This window comes from Syngnathus leptorhynchus, chromosome 13 (genome assembly GCF_054491065.1).
Source record: "Syngnathus leptorhynchus isolate UIUO chromosome 13, UIUO_Slep, whole genome shotgun sequence".
In the NCBI taxonomy this organism is placed as follows: Eukaryota; Metazoa; Chordata; class Actinopteri; order Syngnathiformes; family Syngnathidae; genus Syngnathus; species Syngnathus leptorhynchus.
In genome coordinates this window covers 11,050,420-11,075,947 of record NC_141207.1, presented here as the reverse complement: position 1 = coordinate 11,075,947, position 25,528 = coordinate 11,050,420, and the positions used below count along the sequence as shown (strand labels likewise).

The window sequence follows — 25,528 nt, the reverse complement described above, 5'->3', positions numbered from 1 at the left end:
TTGCCGAAAAGCAAAGCGGGTTGAAGCAATTCTGTTTCTCTAGTCCCGTCCGGATTTCAACCAAGGCTTTCACTGCCAGACCCCCCCCCCCCCCCACACACACACACACACCATCTACATCACTACAGTACTGCCGTAATCATGAAAAGAGAGAAACAAAAGTAAACTGAAATTTGACCAGGATAACATATGATTTGAATACAATAAATAAAGTGGAAGTCTGAATGTGAGCAATAACAAATAAAGTGAACGTTTGCGTCACATTAGCTTTGAATTCAGGAATGCCATGTTGATTTAGTCATGTTTGAACAAAAATGTCTGTCCGGATTCCACGTCAGGCAATCGGGACGAGATCTGAGGCAGATTACCCACTCTCAGACGCTGCCGTGACAACTGAGGGCATCTTTCCGCCCGCAGGTCTTCATTTCGACTATGCGCATCAACATGAGCTTGTCTTTGGATTGCTTTTGTATTGTATGTTGCTCACTCTGCATCCATTGCAGCCTGGTCATCTTGGAAGGGGGATCCCGTCTCAAGAGTTCTCATTTTTCCCCAGTTTGGGTTTTGTGCGTTTTTCCTTGCCCTCCCGTGAGTTATCAGTGATCAGGGGGTGTTGAGAATAATGGTCAACTTTGAGACTTCTTTGTGATTAGGGGCTAGTACGTCAATAAACTTGACAACATAGGCCACGGTGGTCCAAGCGAAGCCAGGGCTGTTCTGGAGCCTGTCGTGGAAAAGTCGGTAAGTCCATTCAGTGAGAATGCATGCTTCATGGGTTGATCCGACAATGAAAGAAAGACATAAATGTCAGTTAATATACTGACAAACATGTCGACTGCACTACAGTAGCTATATGCAAAAGTTTATTGACATGAGCAAAAAACAATGAGTACGGATAGATCACATTTTGAAAAACGGGACGAAAAGACAACCATAGTAAAATCATAGCCAGACAAAACATATCAATCTGTGTATTTGTAATTTTCCCAAGTATACCTGCCTGCTTGATACTTGTCATTGAAAAGCTCAATTCCGTCATGAAAGAGGATCCCTTTTTCAGTCCGACTTGAGGGCATAGAGAACGTCATCTTGGCTAACGTTAAGGCGAATACGTTGCAGGATCCCCAAGCGGCTGGTTTCCAGCAGTAACAATCTGCAGGCTCCCAGGCGCTGACAGACTGCCAGAACCTCCGATACGCCCGTCGACTGCAGGCCCTCCATCCGACACAAAGCCTGGTGCTGTATCAACACCTACGCCCGCACGAGGGTGGCAACGGTTGAGATGCATGCTTTGGAGGTGTGGTTTGCTTCCTTTACCTGTTGGAAAGTGGCCTCCTCCAAACCCAAGCGCCGAAACTCTGCAATGACAGCGCGAAGGAAGAGCTGTTCCTGCACTGACGCAAACCTGAAAAGCACGCACTGTTACTTCATGGCATCAAATGGATGAATTTGAGCTGTTCCTGCACTGACACAAAAAGCACGCACCATTACTTCATGGCATCAAATGGATGAATTCTTGCGCTCAGGGTCTTACTTGATGCTTGCGATGTAGGAGGAAGAAAACATTTCGTTGAGCGCATCCATCACGTGATCCATCCCTACCAATCTTGCGACCGAAGTACGAGCGACGGCGTGCTCGCAGAGCTCCGCGGCTCGCCGACAGATATCCAAACATCGACGCGCGTCGCCCGACAGAGCGGCCACCTGAGGACAAGGGTACCCGACCTGAGGACAAGGGTACCCAACCCGAGGACAAGGGTACCCGACCCGAGGACAAGGGAACCCACCGCGAGGACAAGGGAACCCACCGCGAGGACAAGGGAACCCACCCCTTGTACAAGGGAACCCACCCCTTGTACAAGGGAACCCACCCCGAGGACAAGGGAACCCACCCCGAGGACAAGGGAACCCACCCCGAGGACAAGGGAACCCACCCCGAGGACAAGGGAACCCACCCCGAGGACAAGGGAACCCACCCCAGGAACAAGGGAACCCACCCCTGGAATAGCGAAGCAACTCATCTGCTCGTGAGTGCTGGTCAGTAAGTACCTTCCTGGACACCAGCTGCAAAGCATCTTCTTCAAAGGCCTTGATCTTGTTCAAACGAGACATGATGATCTGCTGCAATTGCTTGTATCCATAGGGCTGGAATGACATTCGAGTTAAACCCTGCAAAAACAAGGACATCGTCGAAGTGTAAAAATAAAATAAAACACGGCCAATTTCCCCTCCTCCCAATTTTGCTCACCAGTCTGCTGGCCACTCTGTTGATCATGATCCTCTCCGGCAGGTCCATAGTGTTTGCGATGGTCAAAACCACCAGGCGGGAATGGCGTCGCGTGGGCCAGTCAAACAGATTATACATCACATTTTGCTTTCTGGTCCACAAGAGGTCCAACTACAGATGGAAGGTACATAGGACGTGAAACTTGATTGAGGCTGAACAACACTTCATGTGGGCAAAAGTTGACATTCATGAATTCTTTCCTACAACTGCAGCTAGACATTAGCTTGAAGGCGTAAAGGGAAGGGATTCGACGGGCCGAAAGTCATTTGAACTGCGCTGAAATGGTGCGGATTAGAGAAATTCCCAAACATATTCAGTCTTGTACAAGCACGTGTCGTTTCCACAAATCTCTTTCAAAATAGACGTCAGATGGGAACTTTTTTTCTTCCATTGCACGATGAGTATTTGTACAAGTAGAAGTAAAAAATGCTTCTTACTTCATCCACCAAGAGCACAGTGGTTTGCTTTGAGGGAGCAGGGTTGCTGAATCGCTTCTCCAAGAGTGAAGCTGCGTGGTCAGCTGTAGCCTTCTGACTGGTTAGTTTCTGGAGAAAATGTTTGCAATGAGACTGCTGAAAATGACCCCAGGCCTACGTAACGCTACAGACTGACGGCTCAGCATCGAGAAGGGATGAGCAGAGTACTACGTATTGACGTGACGCTCCTGGTCGGCTGAAGGCCTGGGCACTGGAGTCTGGCAAAGGCTGAGCCTTTGCGCTGGCTGAAAACTTGCCTACTCGCTTGCTTTCCATACATTCGAGCGGAGTGACTTGGTCAAAGAGCCACAAAGAGCCCTAATAGCAAGCCACCTATGTATATAGCAGCATTCTGTGTCCTATGGAGTCAAGCCATTCGTGGGAATAAGTATTCTGATTGAAAGGCACACACTGAAGACTTTGTTCACCTCAAGTATCTGAACATAGGCTTGATGAGGGTCTGTCATCTTCATCCCATTGATCTCAACAAAGTGGAACGATGGGATCTCGTCGGCGTTTGCTGCATTCCGCAGACAACGAATCACCTCGTGCACCGTCGCGGTCTTGCCCGTCCCTGGCACACCCGAGATGTACATGCACCTAAAACACACGGTCGCTCTCATTTCATTTCATCTCAGATACGCTTTGTACCAGTTCAGGAAGATTCTCAATTTGCTCCTCTGGAATGTAATAGCTGCAGAGTCGCTGCCTCAATCGAAATGCTGACAACCATTTAAGCCCTCTTATGCCCTGCTTGGAGAAGGGGGCTAAGTGACAGAATCTGCTGTTGGGATTCTGCAACGGGGACAAGATCTAAGGTGGCAACTTAGTATCACCCCCGTCTGCTTCTTTTGCAAAGGGCTGCAAAAGTCAATTGCATTCGTATATAAATGCTGCCTTTGCTGGCTCCAGCTTGAAAAGGCAAACACATTCTAAAACCGTGGGATGTGTGTCATACAACCAACGGCTTGCAATCCATTTTGCAGTGTTCCTGGCAAAAAAGTTTGTTCAAAAAATTCTCACCCGCCTGTGCCATCAATGATTTTGCTTTCCACAAAGCTGTAAATGCCTCGAAACTCCTGTTCCCTGCAGGGTAGCGACTCGGGCACCGACGACACGTGTAACCTAAACAAGACAAATATTCAAACGTATTACATTTGATATACATAGATCATCAAATAAAAAAAGATGACCATTGGATTTCTATCGCGCTTTTCCATACGAGTCACATGCATTATCCACACGCTCGTCCAGTCCGTTCACACTCAAACTATGGCTTTACACAAGTTGTGCTTGTGCATTGTTGGAATTTCAGTGCAGCTTTGAATTTGTTTCTTTTTTTACCTTGTTCTGGCCACTTCTAATACGTAGTTTGGTTGTGGGGCTGGCATCAACCTGCTGGGGATTGTGGGGGTGCCATGGTGAGGAGTATCACTTTCTCCCTGTGTAAATAAGTAGGTATTCATTCGTGCAAATGAGCTAAAAAACCCGTTTCATATCATTTACCTTCTTGCTGCGCGTTTTGCGGCCCGTTTTCTCCGAACGAGGCGGGAGACGCTCAGTAATACGCCGTCTACCTTTCCTCGCCAGTTCACCTTCATCACCATCAGTCATTTCCTCATCGTCACTGCTACTACACAGTGCCCTGTTTGATGGGACAAACGCTTCGTCGTCGTCTGTGTCCATGTCCGGGTTTGGCTGGTCATCCAGAAGATTTCTGAGTCAGTCAGAAAGCTCACAGGTTAAACAACTTCAGTTACAAATCAGAAAGAGTGTATTTTTTTTTTTTTTGCATTTATTCTGCAAATCTGCCTCATCAGAAGCCTATCAACCAAATTCAGATGACCGCCCTTAATGGTAGAGTCCTAACACTCACAATTGTTTTTTGACCCGAGAAGAAACGAGTTGAGCGGACTTCCTTTTTGATCTCTTGGGGAGTGTGGCGACGAGCGGCATTGGAGAGTTCTCATTGTCCACCTTGGCGGCCCTTGTGATGGAAGCATAGAGTAAAATAAGAAAAACCAGATGAGAACATTTTGAAACAAAGGCTCCAAAAAACGTGTTCACTAAAGAATGGCATTTGAGGAGCAAGACTTCGATTTAGAGGAGCAATTTATCTTCCAGGTTAGTCCTGAGGACCTGAAGCAAGATGACAATTGAATGGAGGAGTTGTCCAGATGCAGCCACTGAATATTTTCGCATTTGAGTAGCCGATTGAAAAGCGTATTGAAGAAAAGGGAATTAAATCGCTATGTTCCGAGACGTCTGTTCAGACCCATGCTAGTTAACGTTGAATGTGTAACGCTAACCCTTAAATTGATCCAACATTTAGAAAAGACGAGTAGTACTTACCCATATTCAAAGTTTTTTAGCTTCCTCAAAGGTTCTCCTCGCTGTCTGGTTTTCATTCTGGAAAAAAGACAGTTGGACTTCACCGTTCTCGGCTTGGGCAATGCTGAACCATACCAACCAAGTTGGACGAGAACAATGCTTCAAAGTCAAACTATCAACTCTGGACGACGCAAGGCGACTGCTGCAGCAGTTTCCCGCGAGAATGACGTCACGTCCGCAAAAAAAAAAAAATAGAAACCTTGAGCACGTCGCATTGACTGAAAGTTCTGCTCATGCTGCATTCGAGGAAAATGTGAGCTTTTCCGACTTCCGACTAGAAAAAGTGCACAAACGCACCCCTCCTTTCTTTTCGGAGGCTCCTTCTGGTATCATGTACACTTCTCAGCCAATCATAAAGGCACAACCCGCTACGTCATGCATATTATTAGCGGCTGAACCCGCTACGTCATGCATATTATTAGCGGCTGAACCCGCTACGTCATGCATACCAATAGCGGCAGAACTCGCTACGTCATCCATATCAATAAGTACAACCGGTGTGACAAAAGGTCTTGTTGGCATTTGATGCGCATGTGTTATAAATCCATGGAATTGTGTCCATGATTGAATACATACAATTAACAGAGCCAAGGTAAATTCACAGTATTTTATGTGAAAAACCTTGAATGATTTTTTTTAATTTTGGAACGCATGTATGACAATTAGGTCTGCTATGTCATGTTTTTGACAGGTTATGTTGTCTTGTTTTTGTCAAGTCATCTTAAACGATGAGCCTCAACAGTGACATCAAGCCAAAATGTTCATTCGTCACAATGCAGCTTTCACAATTTTGGAAAATGTCTGTGTGCACATTACGACGTGCGTCGTTGGCACGTGGCTGACCGAGGTGCTGAAAGAGCGGGTACGTGACAAAGTGTGCAGAATTTGGATGCAAGTCCATCCATCCATCCATCCATTTTCTGAAGCGCCTAGTCCCCACGGGGGTCGCGGGCGTGCTGGAGCCTATCCCAGCCGTCATCGGGCAGTAGGCAAAAAAACTAAACAAAAAAAACAGTCATTTTCCTAACTTACCCGTTTATTTTCATTTGTTAGGGAGAATATGCAAACAACTCAAAATGTAAACCTTAAAAAAGACTAAATGACCACCAATATAGCCAGCCTTCTTTTCAATAACAGTTGTAAAAAACATTTGGGTCAATATATACAAGTAAAGTGACAATGATACATGAGGAAAGCAGCATAATGTCTCACGCAGGCACGCACAAGCCAGTGTTTCATGCTGGAAATCCTTGTGCTTTCCAATCTTCCGCAGGCTGTACTTTGTGACTCAATTGATGGTCCACCTGGAGGCAGGAGCCAGTGCTTCATGCTGGAAATCCTTGTGCTTTCCAATCTTCCGTAGGCTGTACTTTGTGACTCAATTGACGGTCCACCTGGAGGCCATCGCTCTTCTGACTTTCCTCCTCTGTCAGCGTCCATTGCTCCGTTGCCTCCTGACCTTCCGAGACACCGTGGCGCTCTTTGGCACGTCCTTGCAGTTCAAAGCATCCCACATGGTCTTCTTCCACCTTCTGGCTTTCCAGCTGCTCCTCAGTGGCCTGAAGCTTCAACTCCTGCATCAGTCCTTCCAGCTTAAGGGCTTTGCGTCGCTCGTTTTGTTGGATGATAGCAAAAAGGTGCTCCGTCAGCTGCTCCTTTACGTCTGTTTTTTTGTGGAGGTCCAACTTGGCCATCACATACTCTGCTTCTGCCTTTTCGTAGCGCTTTCTGGAAGAAACAAGGAGATGGAAAAAGAAGACTGAGATGTCACTTTGATTCCTGATGTGTCAATTCAAGCAGACCCCGCCCCAAAAGTGGGTGTCTGTCAGTAAGTCCACCGCCACTCAACATGTCTCTCTCCGAATTGTTGAGCTTTAACTGTTGGCACTAGAATGCAAAGTGTGTTCCTCACCTGGCAGTAGTGTAGTCCCAGCTGGCTTGCTCGATCTTTCCTCTTAGAATAGCGATGTCATTGGAAACCATGTCATCAAGGGCTTGCAACTCTTTCTGGATTCTCTTGAGCTTCACAGCCTCAGCTTGAGTTTGCTTGGACCTACATTGAGTGAGAGCTCATCTTGAGTTGCTCTTGATCTTTCTGCATGACAGCCATGAGTCTCCCTCCCTCCCTGTATGCGACGAAGCAAAGACACTTACTTTTCAGCTATGGTTTTTGCAAGCAGAGCCTTCTTGCGCTTATTTGCTTCTTCGATCAATTTTTGCTCGCGTTGCAGTTGCTCCAGGCGAGTCTTGTCTCGACTGCGACAATGTAAGCAATGCGTTGAAATTAAAAATGGCGTCATCAGTTTGGAGCAAATAAATATCAAAGAAAAGTACTAACAGTTCAATCTCTTGTTTGTCAAGCTCCTTCACGAGCGGATTTGGCTTCTCTGTGGCAGCTTGACAGTTTTCCTGCGTCTTTTCCTCCATGAGCTTCTGCTGCGTGTCGCTTTTGGCAGCCGGGCTTCCTGGTGCCGCCTTGTGCTCACACTCGGGTGGCAGCTTATTGAGCTGTTGCTCCGGCGGAAGTTGGAGGGACACGACTCCATTGCATACCTGTGCCTCAGCCTGAGCCTCAGCCTGAGCCAGAGCGGCTCGCTGCACTAGCTTCTCTCTTTGCACTTGTTGCCGACTCCGACCGGGCGCTCGTAGTTTGTGCTTGCTTGCTATCAGGGAGTCTGTAACGATTGCATAAAGCGCCGCCGTATTCTTGTGTAGCAAATCCAAACAAACGTCAGACGAGAAAAGTTCAACGAATGGTTACCTTTTTGCTGCAATCTCCGCAGTTCACTTTCTGAGAAACCAGCCCAACTACTCATTTTATCATTTCAAACTTACACTGGTCAAAAGGCCATTTAAAATCAAGAGAATTAGGGAGCTGGCTCGCGTCAGTTACAGGACGATCAAAACGTAAAGTTGACAAGAGCACTCAAGGAGTCGACACGGCCATGTTTCTCCCCTCCCTCCCTCGGATGATGATGATGCCACGTCAAGGACCAGCAAAGCACTGAGTTGACCCAAGACGCGCCTGAACGGAAAAAAGTTAGAATGATTGAATTCGTGCATAAAGCTTTTTGTCTTTGAATTTGTAACTGGAAAAGTAAACACTGACTATTTTTTCCAATTGTTTTTCAATCATCACGTGTGCCTCTGTGTGTGCGTGTGTGTGCCCGTGTGTGTGCCCGTGTGTGTGCACGCGTGCGTGTGCGCGCGTGAATGAACGACATTTACATTGCAGTGCAAGGTGATTTTACATTCATTCTGCGTTTCCAAGTGAGCCAGCACACAGGTGTCTTTTTCTTTGTTTCTTCATATTAGTAAGATGGGCTGCTTTACATTTGCCAAAGTGATGATGGTGCTCTTCAATTTGCTTATTTTGGTGAGTCCAGTATGCCTGTTTTCATTCGAAGCATATGATTGGAGTGAAGTTCAAAGTAATGGTTTGGGAGCTAAGAGGATTCCATTCATCCAACCATCCATCCATCCACAATGTGCACATGTCTTTTTGCAGGTGAGTGGCCTAACCCTACTGGTGATGGCAATCTGGGCGAGTGGAGACGGGGCCTCCCATCTGCAGATCCTGGGACCTTTCTCCAGTCAAAGCATGCGACACGTCAACGTGGCCCATTTCTACATGGCCATCGGGGCCTTACTGGTGCTGTTGGCTTTCTTGGGCTGCTGCGGCGCTCACAAGGGGAGCAAATGTCTTCTGCTCACAGTAAGTGGCACGACACCTGATTGTCAATATCCCTGAAAAACGTATCTCCCTGTTTGTTTTTATTCAAGGCTAATTTTTCTTTCATTCTTCGGGAATAGATGTACGTCGAGTCGTGTACTAACCCTAACCCAGCCACAACGCATCTCTTTAGCTGCCAAAAGGTTCCAAAAATACTAAGGGCAATACCAAATGGCACGGATGGAATCATCAAGCCAAACTTTGACAAGATTATCTATCTGGTATCTCTTTTGTTTTGTGCAGTTCTTCTCCATCATTCTCATTATTGTCATTGCTGAAGTGGCAGCTGCAGTTGTAGCCCTGGCTTATTCTTCATTCGTAAGTTATCCACATCAGCGTTTTCCCTCCCTCCCTTCCTCCCTCCTTCCTCACTCACTCGGCTCCTTGTACAAGCAAAGAAAAACCTCTGGCGAATGGTGAAAGGGACCATGCATGCTTAGTGACTCCCATCCTGCATTGGCCAAGGACCAATTTTTTTTTTTTTCCACAGGCCAAGCGAATCCTCAGCGCATGGGCTAGCCCTGCTTTACACAAGCAGTCCGCTAGCAATGCTGTGCTCACTAAGGCCTGCAATTCAACCACGACAGAGGTGAAGTTGACACGTTTACAGTGGTGCTTTCATTGGATTGTATCATGTACAGCACTGACGTTAACACGCCAAGTCTCTTTCTTAGGGTTGTTTTGAACAAATCCTGCAGTCCCTTACAGGGCATGCAAACATTGTGGGAGGAATTGCAGCTGGAATTGCTATTTTCCAGGTAAATGTGCACAAAAATAGTTGATGCAATGTTACATTACGGCACTCTAAAATTGGATGGCCATACAACACCCTGTTCAATTACAACTCAAAGAATTTAATGTGGATGTTAGATATTGCTTATTGAAATGTACCTTTCCACCATAATCCAATTTACTCCTCTGATTTACGCTTAAAGATGTTTAAATGAGCGCTCACACACACACATACACACTGCATGGAAGTGAACTGCACTGTAAAATTCAAGAGAGCGCAGATTTAACATTTCCTATCTTTTTTCCTCAGATTGCTGCCTTGATGGTGTCAATGTACTTGTACTGTCACATGGACAAAAGCGCAAGTTGAGAGTGGCAAACACAAATGGATCACCAACTACGTAGCTTGAATTCATCCGGCCGGCCGACGGTAGCGGCCCTGCCCTCCACTACACCCGGAATGACTGCAACCTTCAAAAGCCAGCAAGGAGAGCCTGGAGCAAGACATCTCTGCTAACTCAACCAGAAGCAAATTTGGCTTCCTCCATATGAAAATGTTGATGCAAAAGAAAACACTGCCATCGGCAAATTCTGTGGTTTTCAATTCACCGACACGGCTGGCTCAATGTCACCTTTCGCGCTTGTTGACATTAACTGTAGGTAACAAGGATTTTCCATCTATGTGCGCGCGCGTGCGCCCTGCAATCGGCTAGCAAAACTCGGCACATCTATCATTGACAGGCAGAGAAAAACAAACAATTGTGGAGTGAAAAAGAGTTTTCTGCAACTTTAATGTCACTTGGGAGTTGTATAAATCAGAATATTCTTGATGTTCATGCATTTTCCAGGGCCTCGATCTGAATATTGTCTCAGTTTGATGTACTATGAAGAAAGGAAATCCAACCAGAGGCAACTGAGCCATGCAGTCAATATTAAAAACCCACAGGGCTTTTTAAAGAACCATCCTCAACCTCCAGTTAAAAATACATATGCAACATTTTTCCTCAAAATATATACATATGTATATACTTACATACATACATGATCATCATTTTGAATCTAGAAATAGAGACAAAAGATGCATGGATAAAGATATATATATATATATTTTTTTTAAAGCAAACGCTTTCATTGATAAGGGACAAATAAATACAGATAACTTAAACAGTATGTGCCAAATGGCCAAAGCTCTCAGTAGTTATAAGAAAGAAAATTGAAAATTTGAGGCGATAACTATTTAACACTGCTCTTTACTTGAATCAGTCAGTCAACTTTTTCAGATGGTTTTTTTTTCCCCCCAAATTTGCCTTTGTTTTTTTTCTCTCTTTCACGTCAGGTTTATTATGTATTATAGTAATAATATATATGATTAAAGGATGCGGTTCATCAACAGGTGGATTTGTTTTTCCTTGAAACATCATCGGTACTGTATGAATTACAATGTATGGATTGTTCAATGTATAGATTGCACAATCTTACTGATGAGAGTAAAGACGTTTTTGAAATCAGGGTCAAAAATGACAGAGTGCCACAAAGCCATCTCTGATAAAAATGTGCTGTTGACTTTTTTTTTTTTTTCTCAGCCAAACACCATGATCCTGTTTATTGCGGGGGATGTGTTCACCACCAAAACCATTCCAGCAGTACCTGGGCCTTTTTTTTTTTTTTAAATTCATCGTCTCATACCTCCCATACACTTTTAACACGACAGCTTGTTCTAAAACATTTGAAATGCAATGTAATCCATTGAAAAGAAAAGAATGCACAGTATTGATAGGTGCTGTGTAGTGTTGTGGCTAGGTAGTTTGGGTTGAGCAAATTTAATTAATAATTAATTAATTAGCAATTTTGATGTACTTCCAATACTGCTGACTATTGATATGAACATAAAAAGCACTTTAAAAATGCATTGCAATAAAGTGCCTACAAAGTGGGTATCTTCCGCAAAAAGTCACACAATATAGTAATGGGGGAAAATTGTTCATCAAATATGTTCCCAGCATTTTTAGCCAAATAGAATCAAAGTCGGGCGGCTCGGTGGCGCACTGGGTAGCACGTCTCCCTCACAGTTAGGAGGGTGCGGGTTGGATTCCACCTCCGGCCCTCCCTGTGTGGAGTTTGCATGTTCTCCCCGTGTCCGCGTGGGTTTTCTCCGGGCACTCCGGTTTCCTCCCACATCCCAAAAACATGCTTGGTAGGCCGACTGAGCACTCCAAATTGCCCCTAGGCGTGAGTGCGAGTGCGAATGGTTGTTGGTCTCGGTGTGCCCTGCGATTGGCTGGCAACCAGTTCAGGGTGTCACCCGCCTACTGCCCGATGACGGCTGGGATAGGCTCCAGCACGCCCGCGACCCCCGTGGATGGATAGAATCAAAGTCCCTTAGCAATTGCAGATTGATTTAGCAGTGTTTTGTTATCATAAAAAAAAGGAAAGATTGCGGGTCCTGTGTTGAAGAATTTCTTAAGGCCTGAGCTGGTTCAAATGTGGTGATGAGCAGGCTTTACGTGAGTGAGTGAGTGAGTGAGTGAGTGAGTGAGTGAGTGAGTGAGTGAGTGAGTGAGTGAGTGAGTGAGTGAGTGAGTGAGTGAGTGAGTGAGTGAGTGAGTGAGGGGGGGGGGGGGTTATAGCTGCTCTGCTGGTGCAGCCTCTTCTTTGGTGGGAGGCTCAAAGTGGATTGGTTTGACATTGGCAGGTTTCTTCACACTGGTCACAATAAAGAATCAGACACAAGTTTTATCCATCCATTCCATCTACTCAAGTTATTTTGTTGGGAAAAATGCCTACAGTAAGATGATTTGGATAACTTACGAGTATGGGGAGATTGGTACGGCCACCACCAGGATATGATTCCTCTTTCTAAAGAGCCTCCACAAGCCTCTGTGATTTCCACGAACATCCAAGTCCCAAACATGGAGGCACTTGGTCGAGGAATGAGGGAGACACAAGTGGCTTTTGAGACAAGGCTATTGACGTCACGTCACGTTCATCTGGCATCTTAATATCATATCACATTTCCCTCCGTCCGTTTTTTTTCAGCATGATTCGTAGATGCCAAAGAAATGACATTTTTAGTGCAGAAACATACTCTCACACTGAACATTGTCGAAATGGTTCATTCAAGCTACGACGGTGAATGGGAAAGCAATTCCTCGCCTCGCCACCAAACAGAAAAGGTTTCGCTGCGTCTACCTTAGCCAGCTCGGTCCAGGTGGAGGTGTCCGTCTCAGACTCCATCTTAATGAACATGACGTAGATTTTGCCCACAGAAGAGTCTGGCAGCGTGGTCTCCTCACACGGGTTCTTGGTGTGGTCCAGCACCTCCGCCTCCCTGGAATCAATCACAAACTTGTTCAATCGGAGAAAGATAGACAGGCCAAATTTCTCCTTCTTCAAAAAACACGATGCTCAGTGTCCAATCTAAAGGTCACTCACCCAAACAGGTTTTGTATTTCCACTTCGTAAGCATCCTTCTTTAAGCTGGAAAAAACAAAAAAAAAACATTTGGTTCACACTTCTTCCAAATGTAATCGATGGACGCAACAGTGTTAGAACCCCAGCCAGTGCCGGCCGGTCCTGTGTATAAAAGCACGAGTCATACACCTGTCCACGTTCTTCAGCTGCACGCGAGGAACCGTGTTAAACTTGTGTTTCTTGAAATATACCTCCTACGGAAAAAGAGAAAGTACAAACAAGAACAAACTTGACAGTGCATTACACTGATATGAAATGAAATGAAGGGGTTGAAGAGCTCACATGAAAGTAGCCATTCATGTTGAGGCCGATGATGCCAAAGTGGTAGGAGCGGGACACGTCGGGTATGATGCACTCTCGGCCCTTCCTCTGCTCTGGCATTCGCATCCACATGTCCCAATCCCACAACTAGGGAGGAGAGACGCAGCGTCGGAGCACAGCGACAACACAAGGAGGGCGAGAAGGAAGAATGGCGCACCTTCTCCGGTGTTGGCCATTTGGGCTCCAGTTCGTCCTTATACAGGCTCTTTTTCAAGACCCAGCCCAGGCCGGGCATGCTCTCCACTCTGTAGAGCAAGGCGGGATCCTCTGCCGTGTGTTCGTAGCCCTACGCCAGCCAGCCACACATCCAGTCAACACTACTCAAAGATCAATCAAACAATTGATCATATTTGAAAATACACACCGATGACACAATCTAAGGCAAATCAGCGGTTCTCACGGTTCTTTGCAAAAAAAAAAAAAAAAAAAAAAAAAAACGATCGGTACAGCCAAAGGAACTCAACCAGTAGGCTTTGTTCAAAAGAAAAACAAAGGCCTTTGTTTATTCACCTGATCGTTCCAAGCCGAGATGCAATACAGGCTGTCGTCCTCATCCAACAGATGGATGGTCTGACTCAGAAAACTTGGAACAACAAAGTGGGCAAACGCAGTGTGTGGGCTTCAGCAACTTGTTACCCATGAAAAAGTACGTACCTGAAAAAGTCAATGGAGATGTCCAAATCTTCCTCTACCACGATAGCATATTTGGCCTCCTGGAGAAAAAAAGATCTTTAGTGGAAAGTGTGTAGAATTCAATTGACTCAGCAGTGTACTGCCATCACATTTATTTGAACAAACAGGAGAAAATAAATAAATAATCAACAATGTGGGTGTTTTCGGGAGAAGGCTCACCGGATGAAGGTTGAACGTTGCAGTCAGACTGGCCTTGTAGTGCTGTGACCAAGAAGGGCAAATTTATAGGATTCCTTTTTGCAAATATACCAAACTAAATCATGAAATAATTTATAGCCGACAGCTAAACAACCTTTTAGGTTTTGCTGTCGTATCATTTCAGTACCGGCGTGGAGATATTTCATATCAAGATAGCCCGTCTATCTCGAGGCACCAACCTGTGACACCCGAGCATTCTTAATGCTGATGGGTGTGTGCTGAACTCCCTTCAGTCCAAACAGCGCCACCACATCCATCGGCTCCTGAGTAGAAAAAGAATGGGATCAGTCTAGCGTCCGTGTGGCTTCTCCTCCGGCCGGTGGTCAAGCAGCAGAGAGATTCAATTCAATTCCTTGAGATGATTTACATACCTCATAATAGCCATCAATGAAGACCGTGACCATCTGCGGGTTAACACCATGAGCGGAAAGAAGCGACCTGAGCATCCTGAAAACGCATGGCAAATAACGAGGCCACTCGAACGGTCCAACTTTTCAAACAATTACTAACAACTTTTAAAGCCGAGCTCTTACCGATAGAGATAGTTGGGTCTGTTTCCCGCAATGACGGCGACGGGGACGTTGAAGACGCTATTATTGGGCAGCTAGAGGAAAGAAAATGCAAGACGCGCTGCCGCTAAGTCACATTAGATATAACGTGGAATTTGTTTCCATACTTCAGCTGGCTAAGGCAAAGGTTTGAGCCTGAAATCGGCAACGTCTTACAGGTTCCGGGTTGAATTCAATGGGCGCCGGGTCTTTGCAGCTGCAGATGCTGCCGTATCCCTCCACTTTGCTGCAGAACACCTTCCGCCGCCTGTTCCACTCCGTGTCTGCCCAATGGCACTCGCCCTCTGAGCAAATCAAACTCCAATCAATCGGCCCTTGGAAAAACGCATCAATGTATGTTCACCGAGCGTGGCCGCTAGAAATAAATGAACAAATATTGATTGCCCGAGAGGAGCAAGGAGAGGCTAGACGATCGGATCGCAAACCACGGCCGACCTTCAGAGGCAGTGAGCTGCACTTCTGTTTTAAGAAGAACCGGATCGCCCCAGGTGGAAAGAGCAGGAGATTTGGAATGCTTTTCACCATACACTTGACCTACAAAAAGTCAGTCAAAAAAGAACAGACGTTGGCTTACTTATGGAACCTATTTGTGGCTTTCCAGAAAGCCTCATTCACGTTCTAGTTTGACCATTGTCAAAGAAACCCCACCTCCTTTTTTCACCACCAGAGTCCACATGTCTCTCCAGCTGAGAATGAGCGAGACCTGGCTCCCCAGACTTTTCAGCAAGTTTTTGGCCGCATCTTTGAGATGGAACGTACCCTCGTCCTGCACACAAAACAGCGGGCGACGTCAAGCTGAGTGGGGGCTATTGAGGGCTAGTAACTTACTTACCTTAATGGTGAAGATAAGAACTCGACCTCGAGTCACCATATTGACGAAGAGGATCATGGCTTCGTCCTCATGGGGTGAGTAGGTATCAAAAATTCTCTTGGCCATCACGTGACCCTAGGAAAGAGGAAAAAAATTGATTTATCTCCACCATATTGATTTCAAGCCATGAATCCATCCATTAGCCCTCCCTACGGCGGGCGGGCGCACTGGAGCACGTCCCATCACGTGCAAACTCCACACGGGAGCCAGAATGGAACCTGTGAAAATATCAAGATGATGCTTACTGTAGCCTGGTTGAGAACAATCACATGGATGCCTCTTCCTTGCTGCGGCCTGTCATCCTCCAACACCTGCAGGAAAGCAGAATGTGTCCAAAAATCAAGGGGAGAAAGCTTTGCTCATTCACTTGCATGTGCAGTAAAGCATGTGTCAATATATGAACGTTGTCTGTCGGGCGCGCTTTTCAACTCACCGTGGTGCCATCCACTGCCACGTAAACTTTGGAGCGGCTGGAGTACACCTCAATGTCAAGGACCTTGCGCCCGTTTGCCTTTGGTCTGCGAGGGGTCTCCATGTTGGGCAATACGTCCTCTAAAAGAGAAGCATTGATGAATTCCAGCGCGCCCAAAACAGAATCAACGCCGTACCATAATCTTGAGCTGCTGCTGCTGCTTCTTCATTAGCAACTCTTCTTGTGTCCAAGATGAGTTTAATATTGACTATGACAGTTACCAGCAGAAACAGTACAGCGGCAGCCTGTGAAAGAAAAATGAAACTCACAGAATCATCAGAAATGCTTCAAATTGGTCGTTTTTAAATGCGAGGACCGTAAAAAAATTCAATGATGCTGAAATGAAAAAGGACGCCACCTAAGAAAACCAAAATTCCACCACGACAAAGAATTGGTTTGCAACATTGATTTATTTCATCTGCAGTTGCTGATGGTGGGAGTGAGTGATAGGTGAAGGAAACCTTTGTCTCACCTGACAGAAGCGACGAATAGACCTCTTGTTGAACACTTTGTATTTATAAGTGAGGTACAAGCTTCTTTGCTGGCGGGGTATAAATGGCTTCGCTCGGGGGTTGGGAGTCCACGTCTCCATTCCGCTACAAAATCTTGTCCTCGTCGTCCTCGTCGTCCTCGTCGTCGTCCTCAGTGGCATAAAGTGCCAATTAGGCGCATCATCGACTGCAAATAAACACAACAGCGGCAAGCTGGCCTGAAAGCATTTCAGCGAACCTCGTAAAAGGATGACGAGCGACCCAACTGTGTGTGTGTGTACGTTGCATGGTTGAATCGAGTGTAGAAATCAACTTGAGCCCGCCGTTTAGTCGCGGCGGACAATCAAACGAGGTAAAGACCTACTTTTTCTGCAACATGCTGCCTGCCGATTGAAGGATCTGTCGCAGGATCCGTGACGTCGTCTCTCCTGACTCTCTGGTTTCCGGTTAGCTGCCGCTACGGCTGCCGCTACCGCCGCCGATGCCGCTACCGCCGCCGCCGCTAAACTCCATCCAACACGCGCTATCTCGGCCCTCTACTATACTGCCACCAAGTGGGCAAATGTGTGTAGTCACTTGAATGGCCGACAGAACGAAACCCGTCTTCCTATTCCATATGAAAAGATACGTGTTATTTGTTCCACGAAATGAAGACAGATCTTTTCAGAATGAAAGTACGAGTCGACGTCACCATCCAGAGTCCAAGTACAATGTCCATGCGCCATAAAAGCCTGAAGTGATATCGTGGTACAGCCAGCACCCAAAGCAACACGTAAGAGTTCCTTGGGAAAAAGAGCTACACGATGAGGTGAATGAGTTGTGCCTTTGAGATGGCTCATTTTGCAGTTGTTTGTGTTCAGACGCGTTTGTGGCTGTCTACGGCTGTGCCTTTCTCCGCTCCTTTTCTTTGGAATCTTTCGATTATCTGGTGGATTTCTTTTTCTTCTTTTCTTACTCAACTGCTCTGTCTGTTTTTCCCGTTTGACACCAGTCACCGTACACTTTCAGCGCCGATGGGACTCAAACGACATCGAAGGCCGAGCTGGAGAGCCTGCAGTGTCACTTCACGTGGAACCTCAACCTCCAAAGATCCCAACTTTTCCTCCTCCGAGATCAACTGGAAGATATTGGCGTCGTGGAGGGATACAAGTGGCTGGGACATATTTACAACTTGCAAGGTTACGTACACTACCGGCTCGGGAGTAGCAAAGATGCCTTGACTTTCTTCAGCAGGGCTGCGGAGGCATTGCGTCAGATGAGAAACACTGTCTCGGAGGAGGGCCCGTGGCTGGCGGTCAACTACGGGAACTTGGCTTGGCTGCACTACCGCATGGGAGAAGCCGCAGGATGTCAGACCTACCTGTCCAAGGTTGACAAGCTTGGGAAGGAATATCCTTCACCGTGTCCAGAGGAACTCCACCCCGAGATCTGCGCTGAAAAAGCCTGGACTCTGATGAAATTTGGCAAAGACAAGACACTTCTGGCGCTGCAATATTTTCAGAGGGCCATCAGGATGCAGCCTGACGTGATCGAGTGGCACTCCAGTCACGTGCTAGCATTAGCCAGTACGTCCGCGCTGTATCGAAGCGGACTAGATGGGAACGCTTTTGAAAAACTGAAAGTAGCTAAAAAACACGACCCCGATAACCTGTACCTTGCGACCATTTACCTGGCTGCTTGCGCCGCTCGAGGGAGAAGAATTGAAGGGGAAGCGCGGCGATTGGCCAAGGAGATTCTGAAAAAGCCCGTCAGCAGCTACAGCGGCATTAAACCCTTACTCAAAGTGTTCAGGGTGTATTTATCAATGGACGAAGCTCTCGACTTGGCAGAAGAAGCTCTGGAGAGACATCCGGGAGAACGTTATCTTAAGAGGTGTGCTGCGATCTGCTACAAAAAGAAGATTTTTTCACACAGGGACATTTTGCCCGAACCGGCGCTGGTCGACAGGGCCGTCGGTCTCTATCGAGAAGTGATTCTTCTCTACCGCCAATCTTCGCTCAAGAGAACATTAACTCTGGCAAATCTATATGTTAAATCCACTCACCGGCAAGCTAAAGCCGCTGAGATATTTGAGGAACTCCTTCTCCATCAGGGGGAGCAGGAACCCGGAGACAGACAGATGCTTTATAACTACTATGCTAAATATTTACAGTCCGCCCAGAGAGAGAGATACAAGTCGATAGAATATTACATGAGGGCAGCAGCTATACGACATCCATCTGCCTATCGCGTAAACAGCATTCAAATCCTGGAGAAAATCAGGGAAAGAGAAAGAAACAAAATGTGCCGAGAAATAGAAGAGTTTCTAAACAACCTGCAGGACTGAGGGGAAAAAACAAAAAAAACATCCTCACCGGAAGTACCTATGTATGTAGTTTTGGGAGTTAGTCTTTCATTCATAGACAAATATGTGTGTTGAATGTTTCATTTTCTTTGAATCAAATAGAACTAGAATTGGCAATTTCTGGAGAAATTGCGTGTGAAGGCGAAGGCACTTCACACTATTGTGGGACTCGAAATGATGATTAAATGACATAAAATTGGTAAATTGATGATTAAATAAAATAAAAATGTTAAATTAATGATGATGATGAAAATAATTATTAAAATGTGTTAAAATTGAATGAATGAAAAAAATTATGGCCAAGCGGGATTCGAACGCCCTCGTAGAAGTAGCTCGTGTTCAGAGCGCCATTGTCTTCTTACTGAGCTAAACACCGATTTAATGCTATTCTGGTGGACTGATGCTATTAAACGAGAAAAAAAAATGGTACATGCCGTTAAAACGGTAAAATGATGTTTTTAACTTAAAATTAAATGAAAAACTAAATGAATGATGAAAATAATTATTAAAATGTGTTAAAATTGAATGAATAAAAAATTAATGAATAAAAAAGTTATGGCCAACCGGGACTCGAACTCGCTCGCGGACGTGGCTCGTGTTCTTAGGATCATTGTCTTCTTACTGAGCTAAACAGCGTCTTAGTGTTGCTGCGGTGGAATGATGATATTAAACATGAAATAAAAACGGTAAATGCCGTTAAAACGGTAAAATGATGTTTTTAACTTAAAATTAAATGAATAACTGAATGAATGAATGGAAAATAAATAAATAAAAAATAAAAGAGTTAAATAAACGAGTTAAGGAAAGAAATCATGAAAAAAGTTGTCAGATGTCAAAATTTGAACTCACTCCTGAACGTCACTCTTGTCTAATGCGCCATTAAGAATGAATGGGGGATTTTAAGGCACAAATTTGCTAATTATGCAAAAACGGTAAATGTTATGAACAAATGAAATACTAGCAGTCATGCCGTGAATTTTTGGAACGTGTGAAAGTTGGAATGGAGTGAATCGGTAAAAGCATGTGGGAGTAGTTAGGTGTCAAAAAAGTGGGAGGAATAAATTGTTTAATAACTAGAATTGGCAATTTCTGGAGAAATTGCGTGTGAAGGCGAAGGCACTTCACACTATTGTGGGACTCGAAATGATGATTAAATGACATAAAATTGGTAAATTGATGATTAAATAAAATAAAAATGTTAAATTAATGATGATGATGAAAATAATTATTAAAGTGATGTGTTAAAATTGAATGAATGAAAAAAAAATATTGGTCAAGCCGGATTCGAACTCGCACGGGAACAGCGCTCGTGCTTCAAATTCCAGTCTCTTCTTACTGAGCTAAACAGCGGTTTAGTGTTGCTGTGGTGGAACGATGATATTAAACGAGAAATAAAAATGGTACATGCCGTTAAAACGGTAAAATGATGTTTTTAACTTAAAATTAAATGAAAAACTAAATGAATGATGAAAATAATTGTTAAAATGTGTTAAAATTGAATGAATGAAGAATTAATGAATAAAAAAATTATGGCCAACCGGGACTCGAACTCGCTCGCGGACGTGGCTCGTGTTCTTAGGATCATTGTCTTCTTACTGAGCTAAACAGCGGCTTAGTGTTGCTGCGGTGGAATGGTGATATTAAACAAGAAATAAAAACGGTAAATGCCGTTAAAACGGTAAAATGATGTTTTTAACTTAAAATTAAATGAATAACTAAATGAATGAATGGAAAATAAATAAATAAAAAATAAAAGAGTTAAATAAACGAGTTAAGGAAAGAAATCATGAAAAAAGTTGTCAGATGTCAAAATTTGAACTCACTCCTGAACGTCGCTCGTGTCTAATGTGCCATTAAGAATGAATGGGGGATTTTAAGGCACAAATTTGCTAATTATGCAAAAACGGTAAATGTTATGAACAAATAAAATACTAGCAGTCATGCCGTGAATTTTTGGAACGTGTGAAAGTTGGAATGGAGTGAATCGGTTAAAGCATGTGGGAGTAGTTAGGTGTCAAAAAAGTGGGAGGAATAAAGTAGGATAATAATAAGAAGAAGAAAAATAAAGTAGAACTAGAATTGGCAATTTCTGGAGAAATTGCGTGTGAAGGCGAAGGCACTTCACACTATTGTGGGACTCGAAATGATGATTAAATGACATAAAATTGGTAAATTGATGATTAAATAAAATAAAAATGTTAAATTAATGATGATGATGAAAATAATTATTAAAGTGATGTGTTAAAATTGAATGAATGAAAAAAAAATATTGGTCAAGCCGGATTCGAACTCGCACGGGAACAGCGCTCGTGCTTCAAATTCCAGTCTCTTCTTACTGAGCTAAACAGCGGCTTAGTGTTGCTGTGGTGGAATGATGATATTAAACGAGAAATAAAAATGGTACATGCCGTTAAAACGGTAAAATGATGTTTTTAACTTAAAATTAAATGAAAAACTAAATGAATGATGAAAATAATTGTTAAAATGTGTTAAAATTGAATGAATGAAGAATTAATGAATAAAAAAATTATGTCCAACCGGGACTCGAACTCGCTCGCGGACGTGGCTCGTGTTCTTAGGATCATTGTCTTCTTACTGAGCTAAACAGCGGCTTAGTGTTGCTGCGGTGGAATGGTGATATTAAACAAGAAATAAAAACGGTAAATGCCGTTAAAACGGTAAAATGATGTTTTTAACTTAAAATTAAATGAATAACTAAATGAATGAATGGAAAATAAATAAATAAAAAATAAAAGAGTTAAATAAACGAGTTAAGGAAAGAAATCATGAAAAAAGTTGTCAGATGTCAAAATTTGAACTCACTCCTGAACGTCGCTCGTGTCTAATGTGCCATTAAGAATGAATGGGGGATTTTAAGGCACAAATTTGCTAATTATGCAAAAACGGTAAATGTTATGAACAAATAAAATACTAGCAGTCATGCCGTGAATTTTTGGAACGTGTGAAAGTTGGAATGGAGTGAATCGGTTAAAGCATGTGGGAGTAGTTAGGTGTCAAAAAAGTGGGAGGAATAAATTGTTTAATAATAATAAGAAGAAAAATAAAGTAGAATAACAATAGTGTGAAGGCCTTCGCCTTCACACTAATAACAATAGTGTGAAGGCCTTCGCCTTCACACTAACTAGAATTGGCAATTTCTGGAGAAATTGCGTGTGAAGGCGAAGGCACTTCACACTATTGTGGGACTCGAAATGATGATTAAATGACATAAAATTGGTAAATTGATGATTAAATAAAATAAAAATGTTAAATTAATGATGATGATGAAAATAATTATTAAAGTGATGTGTTAAAATTGAATGAATGAAAAAAAAATATTGGTCAAGCCGGATTCGAACTCGCACGGGATCAGCGCTCGTGCTTCAAATTCCAGTCTCTTCTTACTGAGCTAAACAGCGGCTCAGTGTTGCTGTGGTGGAATGATGATATTAAACGAGGAATAAAAATGGTACATGCCGTTAAAACGGTAAAATGATGTTTTTAACTTAAAATTAAATGAAAAACTAAATGAATGATGAAAATAATTGTTAAAATGTGTTAAAATTGAATGAATGAAGAATTAATGAATAAAAAAATTATGGCCAACCGGGACTCGAACTCGCTCGCGGACGTGGCTCGTGTTCTTAGGATCATTGTCTTCTTACTGAGCTAAACAGCGGCTTAGTGTTGCTGCGGTGGAATGGTGATATTAAACAAGAAATAAAAACGGTAAATGCCGTTAAAACGGTAAAATGATGTTTTTAACTTAAAATTAAATGAATAACTAAATGAATGAATGGAAAATAAATAAATAAAAAATAAAAGAGTTAAATAAACGAGTTAAGGAAAGAAATCATGAAAAAAGTTGTCAGATGTCAAAATTTGAACTCACTCCTGAACGTCGCTCGTGTCTAATGTGCCATTAAGAATGAATGGGGGATTTTAAGGCACAAATTTGCTAATTATGCAAAAACGGCAAATGTTATGAACAAATAAAATACTAGCAATCATGCCGTGAATTTTTGGAACGTGTGAAAGTTGGAATGGGGTGAATCGGTTAAAGCATGTGGGAGTAGTTAGGTGTCAAAAAAGTGGGAGGAATAAATTGTTTAATAACTAGAATTGGCAATTTCTGGAGAAATTGCGTGTGAAGGCGAAGGCACTTCACACTATTGTGGGACTCGAAATGATGATTAAATGACATAAAATTGGTAAATTGATGATTAAATAAAATAAAAATGTTAAATTAATGATGATGATGAAAATAATTATTAAAGTGATGTGTTAAAATTGAATGAATGAAAAAAAAATATTGGTCAAGCCGGATTCGAACTCGCACGGGAACAGCGCTCGTGCTTCAAATTCCAGTCTCTTCTTACTGAGCTAAACAGCGGCTTAGTGTTGCTGTGGTGGAATGATGATATTAAACAAGAAATAAAAATGGTACATGCCGTTAAAACGGTAAAATGATGTTTTTAACTTAAAATTAAATGAAAAACTAAATGAATGATGAAAATAATTGTTAAAATGTGTTAAAATTGAATGAATGAAGAATTAATGAATAAAAAAATTATGGCCAACCGGGACTCGAACTCGCTCGCGGACGTGGCTCGTGTTCTTAGGATCATTGTCTTCTTACTGAGCTAAACAGCGGCTTAGTGTTGCTGCGGTGGAATGGTGATATTAAACAAGAAATAAAAACGGTAAATGCCGTTAAAACGGTAAAATAATGTTTTTAACTTAAAATTAAATGAATAACTAAATGAATGAATGGAAAATAAATAAATAAAAAATAAAAGAGTTAAATAAACGAGTTAAGGAAAGAAATCATGAAAAAAGTTGTCAGATGTCAAAATTCGAACTAGGAACGTCGCTCGTGTCTAATGCGCCATTAAGAATGAATGGGGGATTTTAAGGCACAAATTTGCTAATTATGCAAAAACGGTAAATGTTATGAACAAATGAAATACTAGCAGTCATGCCGTGAATTTTTGGAACGTGTGAAAGTTGGAATGGAGTGAATCGGTTAAAGCATGTGGGAGTAGTTAAGTGTCAAAAAAGTGGGAGGAATAAAGTAGGATAATAATAAGAAGAAAAAAAAATAAAGTAGAATAACAATAGTGTGAAGGCCTTCGCCTTCACACTAATAACAATAGTGTGAAGGCCTTCGCCTTCACACTAATAAAGTAGAATAACAATAGTGTGAAGGCCTTCGCCTTCACACTAATAACAATAGTGTGAAGGCCTTCGCCTTCACACTAATAAGAAGAAGAAGAAAAATAAAGTAGAATAACAATAGTGTGAAGGCCTTCGCCTTCACACTAAAGAATTGGCAATTTCTGGAGAAATTGCGTGTGAAGGCGAAGGCACTTCACACTATTGTGGGACTCGAAATGATGATTAAATGACATAAAATTGGTAAATTGATGATTAAATAAAATAAAAATGTTAAATTAATGATGATGATGAAAATAATTATTAAAGTGATGTGTTAAAATTGAATGAATGAAAAAAAAATATTGGTCAAGCCGGATTTCGAACTCGCACGGGAACAGCGCTCGTGCTTCAAATTCCAGTCTCTTCTTACTGAGCTAAACAGCGGCTTAGTGTTGCTGTGGTGGAATGATGATATTAAACGAGAAATAAAAATGGTACATGCCGTTAAAACGGTAAAATGATGTTTTTAACTTAAAATTAAATGAAAAACTAAATGAATGATGAAAATAATTGTTAAAATGTGTTAAAATTGAATGAATGAAGAATTAATGAATAAAAAAATTATGGCCAACCGGGACTCGAACTCGCTCGCGGACGTGGCTCGTGTTCTTAGGATCATTGTCTTCTTACTGAGCTAAACAGCGGCTTAGTGTTGCTGCGGTGGAATGGTGATATTAAACAAGAAATAAAAACGGTAAATGCCGTTAAAACGGTAAAATGATGTTTTTAACTTAAAATTAAATGAATAACTAAATCAATGAATGAAAAATAAATAAATAAAAAATAAAAGAGTTAAATAAACGAGTTAAGGAAAGAAATCATGAAAAAAGTTGTCAGATGTCAAAATTTGAACTCACTCCTGAACGTCGCTCGTGTCTAATGTGCCATTAAGAATGAATGGGGGATTTTAAGGCACAAATTTGCTAATTATGCAAAAACGGTAAATGTTATGAACAAATAAAATACTAGCAGTCATGCCGTGAATTTTTGGAACGTGTGAAAGTTGGAATGGAGTGAATCGGTTAAAGCATGTGGGAGTAGTTAGGTGTCAAAAAAGTGGGAGGAATAAATTGTTTAATAATAATAAGAAGAAAAATAAAGTAGAATAACAATAGTGTGAAGGCCTTCGCCTTCACACTAATAATAATAAAAAAAAAAATAAAGTAGAATAACAATAGTGTGAAGGCCTTCGCCTTCACACTAATGAAAAGTTCAACAGCATATTATGAGTTGCGGAACGTGGTGGCCACTGGGGGGCGATA

General features: G+C 42.9%; 5 protein-coding genes across 16 annotated transcripts; 2 read left to right on the top strand and 3 right to left on the bottom strand.

Moving 5' to 3' along the window:
- Positions 1-156: 156 nt before the first annotated feature.
- On the bottom strand, positions 157-5,473 carry orc1 (origin recognition complex, subunit 1). Of its 3 annotated transcripts, XM_085927969.1 has the most exons (13): positions 5,354-5,459; positions 5,116-5,172; positions 4,640-4,750; positions 4,270-4,480; positions 4,108-4,205; positions 3,787-3,888; positions 3,192-3,363; positions 2,725-2,832; positions 2,249-2,398; positions 2,050-2,169; positions 1,535-1,704; positions 1,318-1,405; positions 157-1,251 (listed from the first exon to the last, which is right to left on the bottom strand). In XM_085927969.1, exons 2-13 carry the CDS (start codon positions 5,169-5,171, stop codon positions 1,057-1,059), a joined length of 1,581 nt encoding a protein of 526 aa, XP_085784095.1. In that variant the 5' UTR covers position 5,172; positions 5,354-5,459; the 3' UTR covers positions 157-1,056. The 3 variants fall into 3 exon arrangements, 2 of the variants coding, with proteins under 2 accessions (XP_085784095.1, XP_085784094.1); XM_085927968.1 differs by having other exon boundaries at positions 158-1,251; positions 5,116-5,473; XR_015067960.1 differs by having other exon boundaries at positions 1,206-1,251; positions 1,486-1,704; positions 5,116-5,472.
- A 699-nt stretch (positions 5,474-6,172) lies between these two features.
- gorab (golgin, rab6-interacting) lies at positions 6,173-8,207 on the bottom strand. Its single transcript, XM_085927627.1, has 5 exons — positions 7,916-8,207; positions 7,493-7,829; positions 7,309-7,410; positions 7,067-7,207; positions 6,173-6,882 (listed from the first exon to the last, which is right to left on the bottom strand). The coding sequence occupies exons 1-5, from the start codon at positions 7,968-7,970 to the stop codon at positions 6,480-6,482; spliced, it is 1,038 nt and encodes a 345-aa protein (XP_085783753.1). The 5' UTR covers positions 7,971-8,207; the 3' UTR covers positions 6,173-6,479.
- Positions 7,487-11,164, top strand: tspan1 (tetraspanin 1). Of its 3 annotated transcripts, none has more exons than XM_085927630.1 (7): positions 7,487-8,440; positions 8,668-8,869; positions 8,968-9,030; positions 9,131-9,205; positions 9,378-9,476; positions 9,562-9,645; positions 9,930-11,164. In XM_085927630.1, the coding sequence occupies exons 2-7, from the start codon at positions 8,687-8,689 to the stop codon at positions 9,987-9,989; spliced, it is 564 nt and encodes a 187-aa protein (XP_085783756.1). In that variant the 5' UTR covers positions 7,487-8,440; positions 8,668-8,686; the 3' UTR covers positions 9,990-11,164. The 3 variants fall into 3 exon arrangements, with proteins under 3 accessions (XP_085783756.1, XP_085783754.1, XP_085783755.1); XM_085927628.1 differs by having other exon boundaries at positions 7,490-8,530; positions 8,663-8,869; positions 9,930-11,162; XM_085927629.1 differs by lacking the exon at positions 8,968-9,030 and having other exon boundaries at positions 7,493-8,530; positions 8,663-8,869; positions 9,930-11,160.
- Positions 10,300-18,303, bottom strand: pomgnt1 (protein O-linked mannose N-acetylglucosaminyltransferase 1 (beta 1,2-)). Of its 3 annotated transcripts, none has more exons than XM_085927617.1 (22): positions 17,070-18,295; positions 16,687-16,892; positions 16,351-16,459; positions 16,176-16,294; positions 15,988-16,053; positions 15,704-15,817; positions 15,520-15,637; positions 15,307-15,405; positions 15,028-15,185; positions 14,836-14,906; positions 14,674-14,749; positions 14,482-14,565; positions 14,264-14,305; positions 14,066-14,124; positions 13,922-13,994; positions 13,569-13,697; positions 13,373-13,498; positions 13,220-13,284; positions 13,052-13,096; positions 12,809-12,947; positions 12,428-12,537; positions 10,300-12,322 (listed from the first exon to the last, which is right to left on the bottom strand). In XM_085927617.1, exons 2-22 carry the CDS (start codon positions 16,864-16,866, stop codon positions 12,241-12,243), a joined length of 2,064 nt encoding a protein of 687 aa, XP_085783743.1. In that variant the 5' UTR covers positions 16,867-16,892; positions 17,070-18,295; the 3' UTR covers positions 10,300-12,240. The 3 variants fall into 3 exon arrangements, with proteins under 3 accessions (XP_085783743.1, XP_085783744.1, XP_085783745.1); XM_085927618.1 differs by having other exon boundaries at positions 10,304-12,322; positions 15,028-15,155; positions 17,070-18,293; XM_085927619.1 differs by lacking the exons at positions 10,300-12,322; positions 12,428-12,537 and having other exon boundaries at positions 12,876-12,947; positions 13,218-13,284; positions 17,070-18,303.
- Positions 16,941-19,873, top strand: LOC147047734 (antiviral innate immune response effector IFIT1-like). 6 transcript variants are annotated; one of them, XM_085927624.1, is made up of 4 exons: positions 16,993-17,057; positions 17,157-17,269; positions 17,359-17,513; positions 17,714-19,873. In XM_085927624.1, the coding sequence occupies exons 3-4, from the start codon at positions 17,509-17,511 to the stop codon at positions 19,029-19,031; spliced, it is 1,323 nt and encodes a 440-aa protein (XP_085783750.1). In that variant the 5' UTR covers positions 16,993-17,057; positions 17,157-17,269; positions 17,359-17,508; the 3' UTR covers positions 19,032-19,873. The 6 variants fall into 6 exon arrangements, with proteins under 6 accessions (XP_085783748.1, XP_085783752.1, XP_085783751.1 ...); XM_085927622.1 differs by having other exon boundaries at positions 16,941-17,269; XM_085927626.1 differs by having other exon boundaries at positions 16,941-17,477; positions 17,697-17,854; positions 17,936-19,873.
- The last annotated feature ends 5,655 nt before the right edge of the window (positions 19,874-25,528 follow it).

Bases quoted from the DNA above. Each gene is read 5' to 3' on its own strand.
- orc1 (XM_085927968.1), bottom strand. From the start codon at position 5,171: ATGAAAACCAGACAGCGAGGAGAACCTTTGAGGAAGCTAAAAAACTTT. The intron at 4,206-4,269 runs GTAAATGATATG...TTATTTACACAG, and splicing joins GCAAAACGCGCAGCAAGAAG to GGAGAAAGTGATACTCCTCA. The intron at 2,170-2,248 runs GTGAGCAAAATT...TTGTTTTTGCAG, and splicing joins ACAGAGTGGCCAGCAGACTG to GGTTTAACTCGAATGTCATT.
- gorab (XM_085927627.1), bottom strand. From the start codon at position 7,970: ATGAGTAGTTGGGCTGGTTTCTCAGAAAGTGAACTGCGGAGATTGCAG. The intron at 7,411-7,492 runs GTTAGTACTTTT...ACATTGTCGCAG, and splicing joins GACAAACAAGAGATTGAACT to TCGAGACAAGACTCGCCTGG. The intron at 7,208-7,308 runs GTAAGTGTCTTT...CACTCAATGTAG, and splicing joins GCAAAAACCATAGCTGAAAA to GTCCAAGCAAACTCAAGCTG.
- tspan1 (XM_085927628.1), top strand. From the start codon at position 8,474: ATGGGCTGCTTTACATTTGCCAAAGTGATGATGGTGCTCTTCAATTTG. The intron at 9,206-9,377 runs GTAAGTTATCCA...TTTTTTCCACAG, and splicing joins CCCTGGCTTATTCTTCATTC to GCCAAGCGAATCCTCAGCGC. The intron at 9,477-9,561 runs GTGAAGTTGACA...TCTCTTTCTTAG, and splicing joins GCAATTCAACCACGACAGAG to GGTTGTTTTGAACAAATCCT.
- pomgnt1 (XM_085927617.1), bottom strand. From the start codon at position 16,866: ATGCCACTGAGGACGACGACGAGGACGACGAGGACGACGAGGACAAGA. The intron at 15,638-15,703 runs GTAAGTAAGTTA...TTTTGTGTGCAG, and splicing joins TTCTTATCTTCACCATTAAG to GACGAGGGTACGTTCCATCT. The intron at 14,125-14,263 runs GTGAGCCTTCTC...TTTTTTCTCCAG, and splicing joins CAACGTTCAACCTTCATCCG to GAGGCCAAATATGCTATCGT.
- LOC147047734 (XM_085927620.1), top strand. From the start codon at position 17,518: ATGAGTTGTGCCTTTGAGATGGCTCATTTTGCAGTTGTTTGTGTTCAG. The intron at 17,634-17,713 runs GTGGATTTCTTT...GTACACTTTCAG, and splicing joins TGGAATCTTTCGATTATCTG to CGCCGATGGGACTCAAACGA.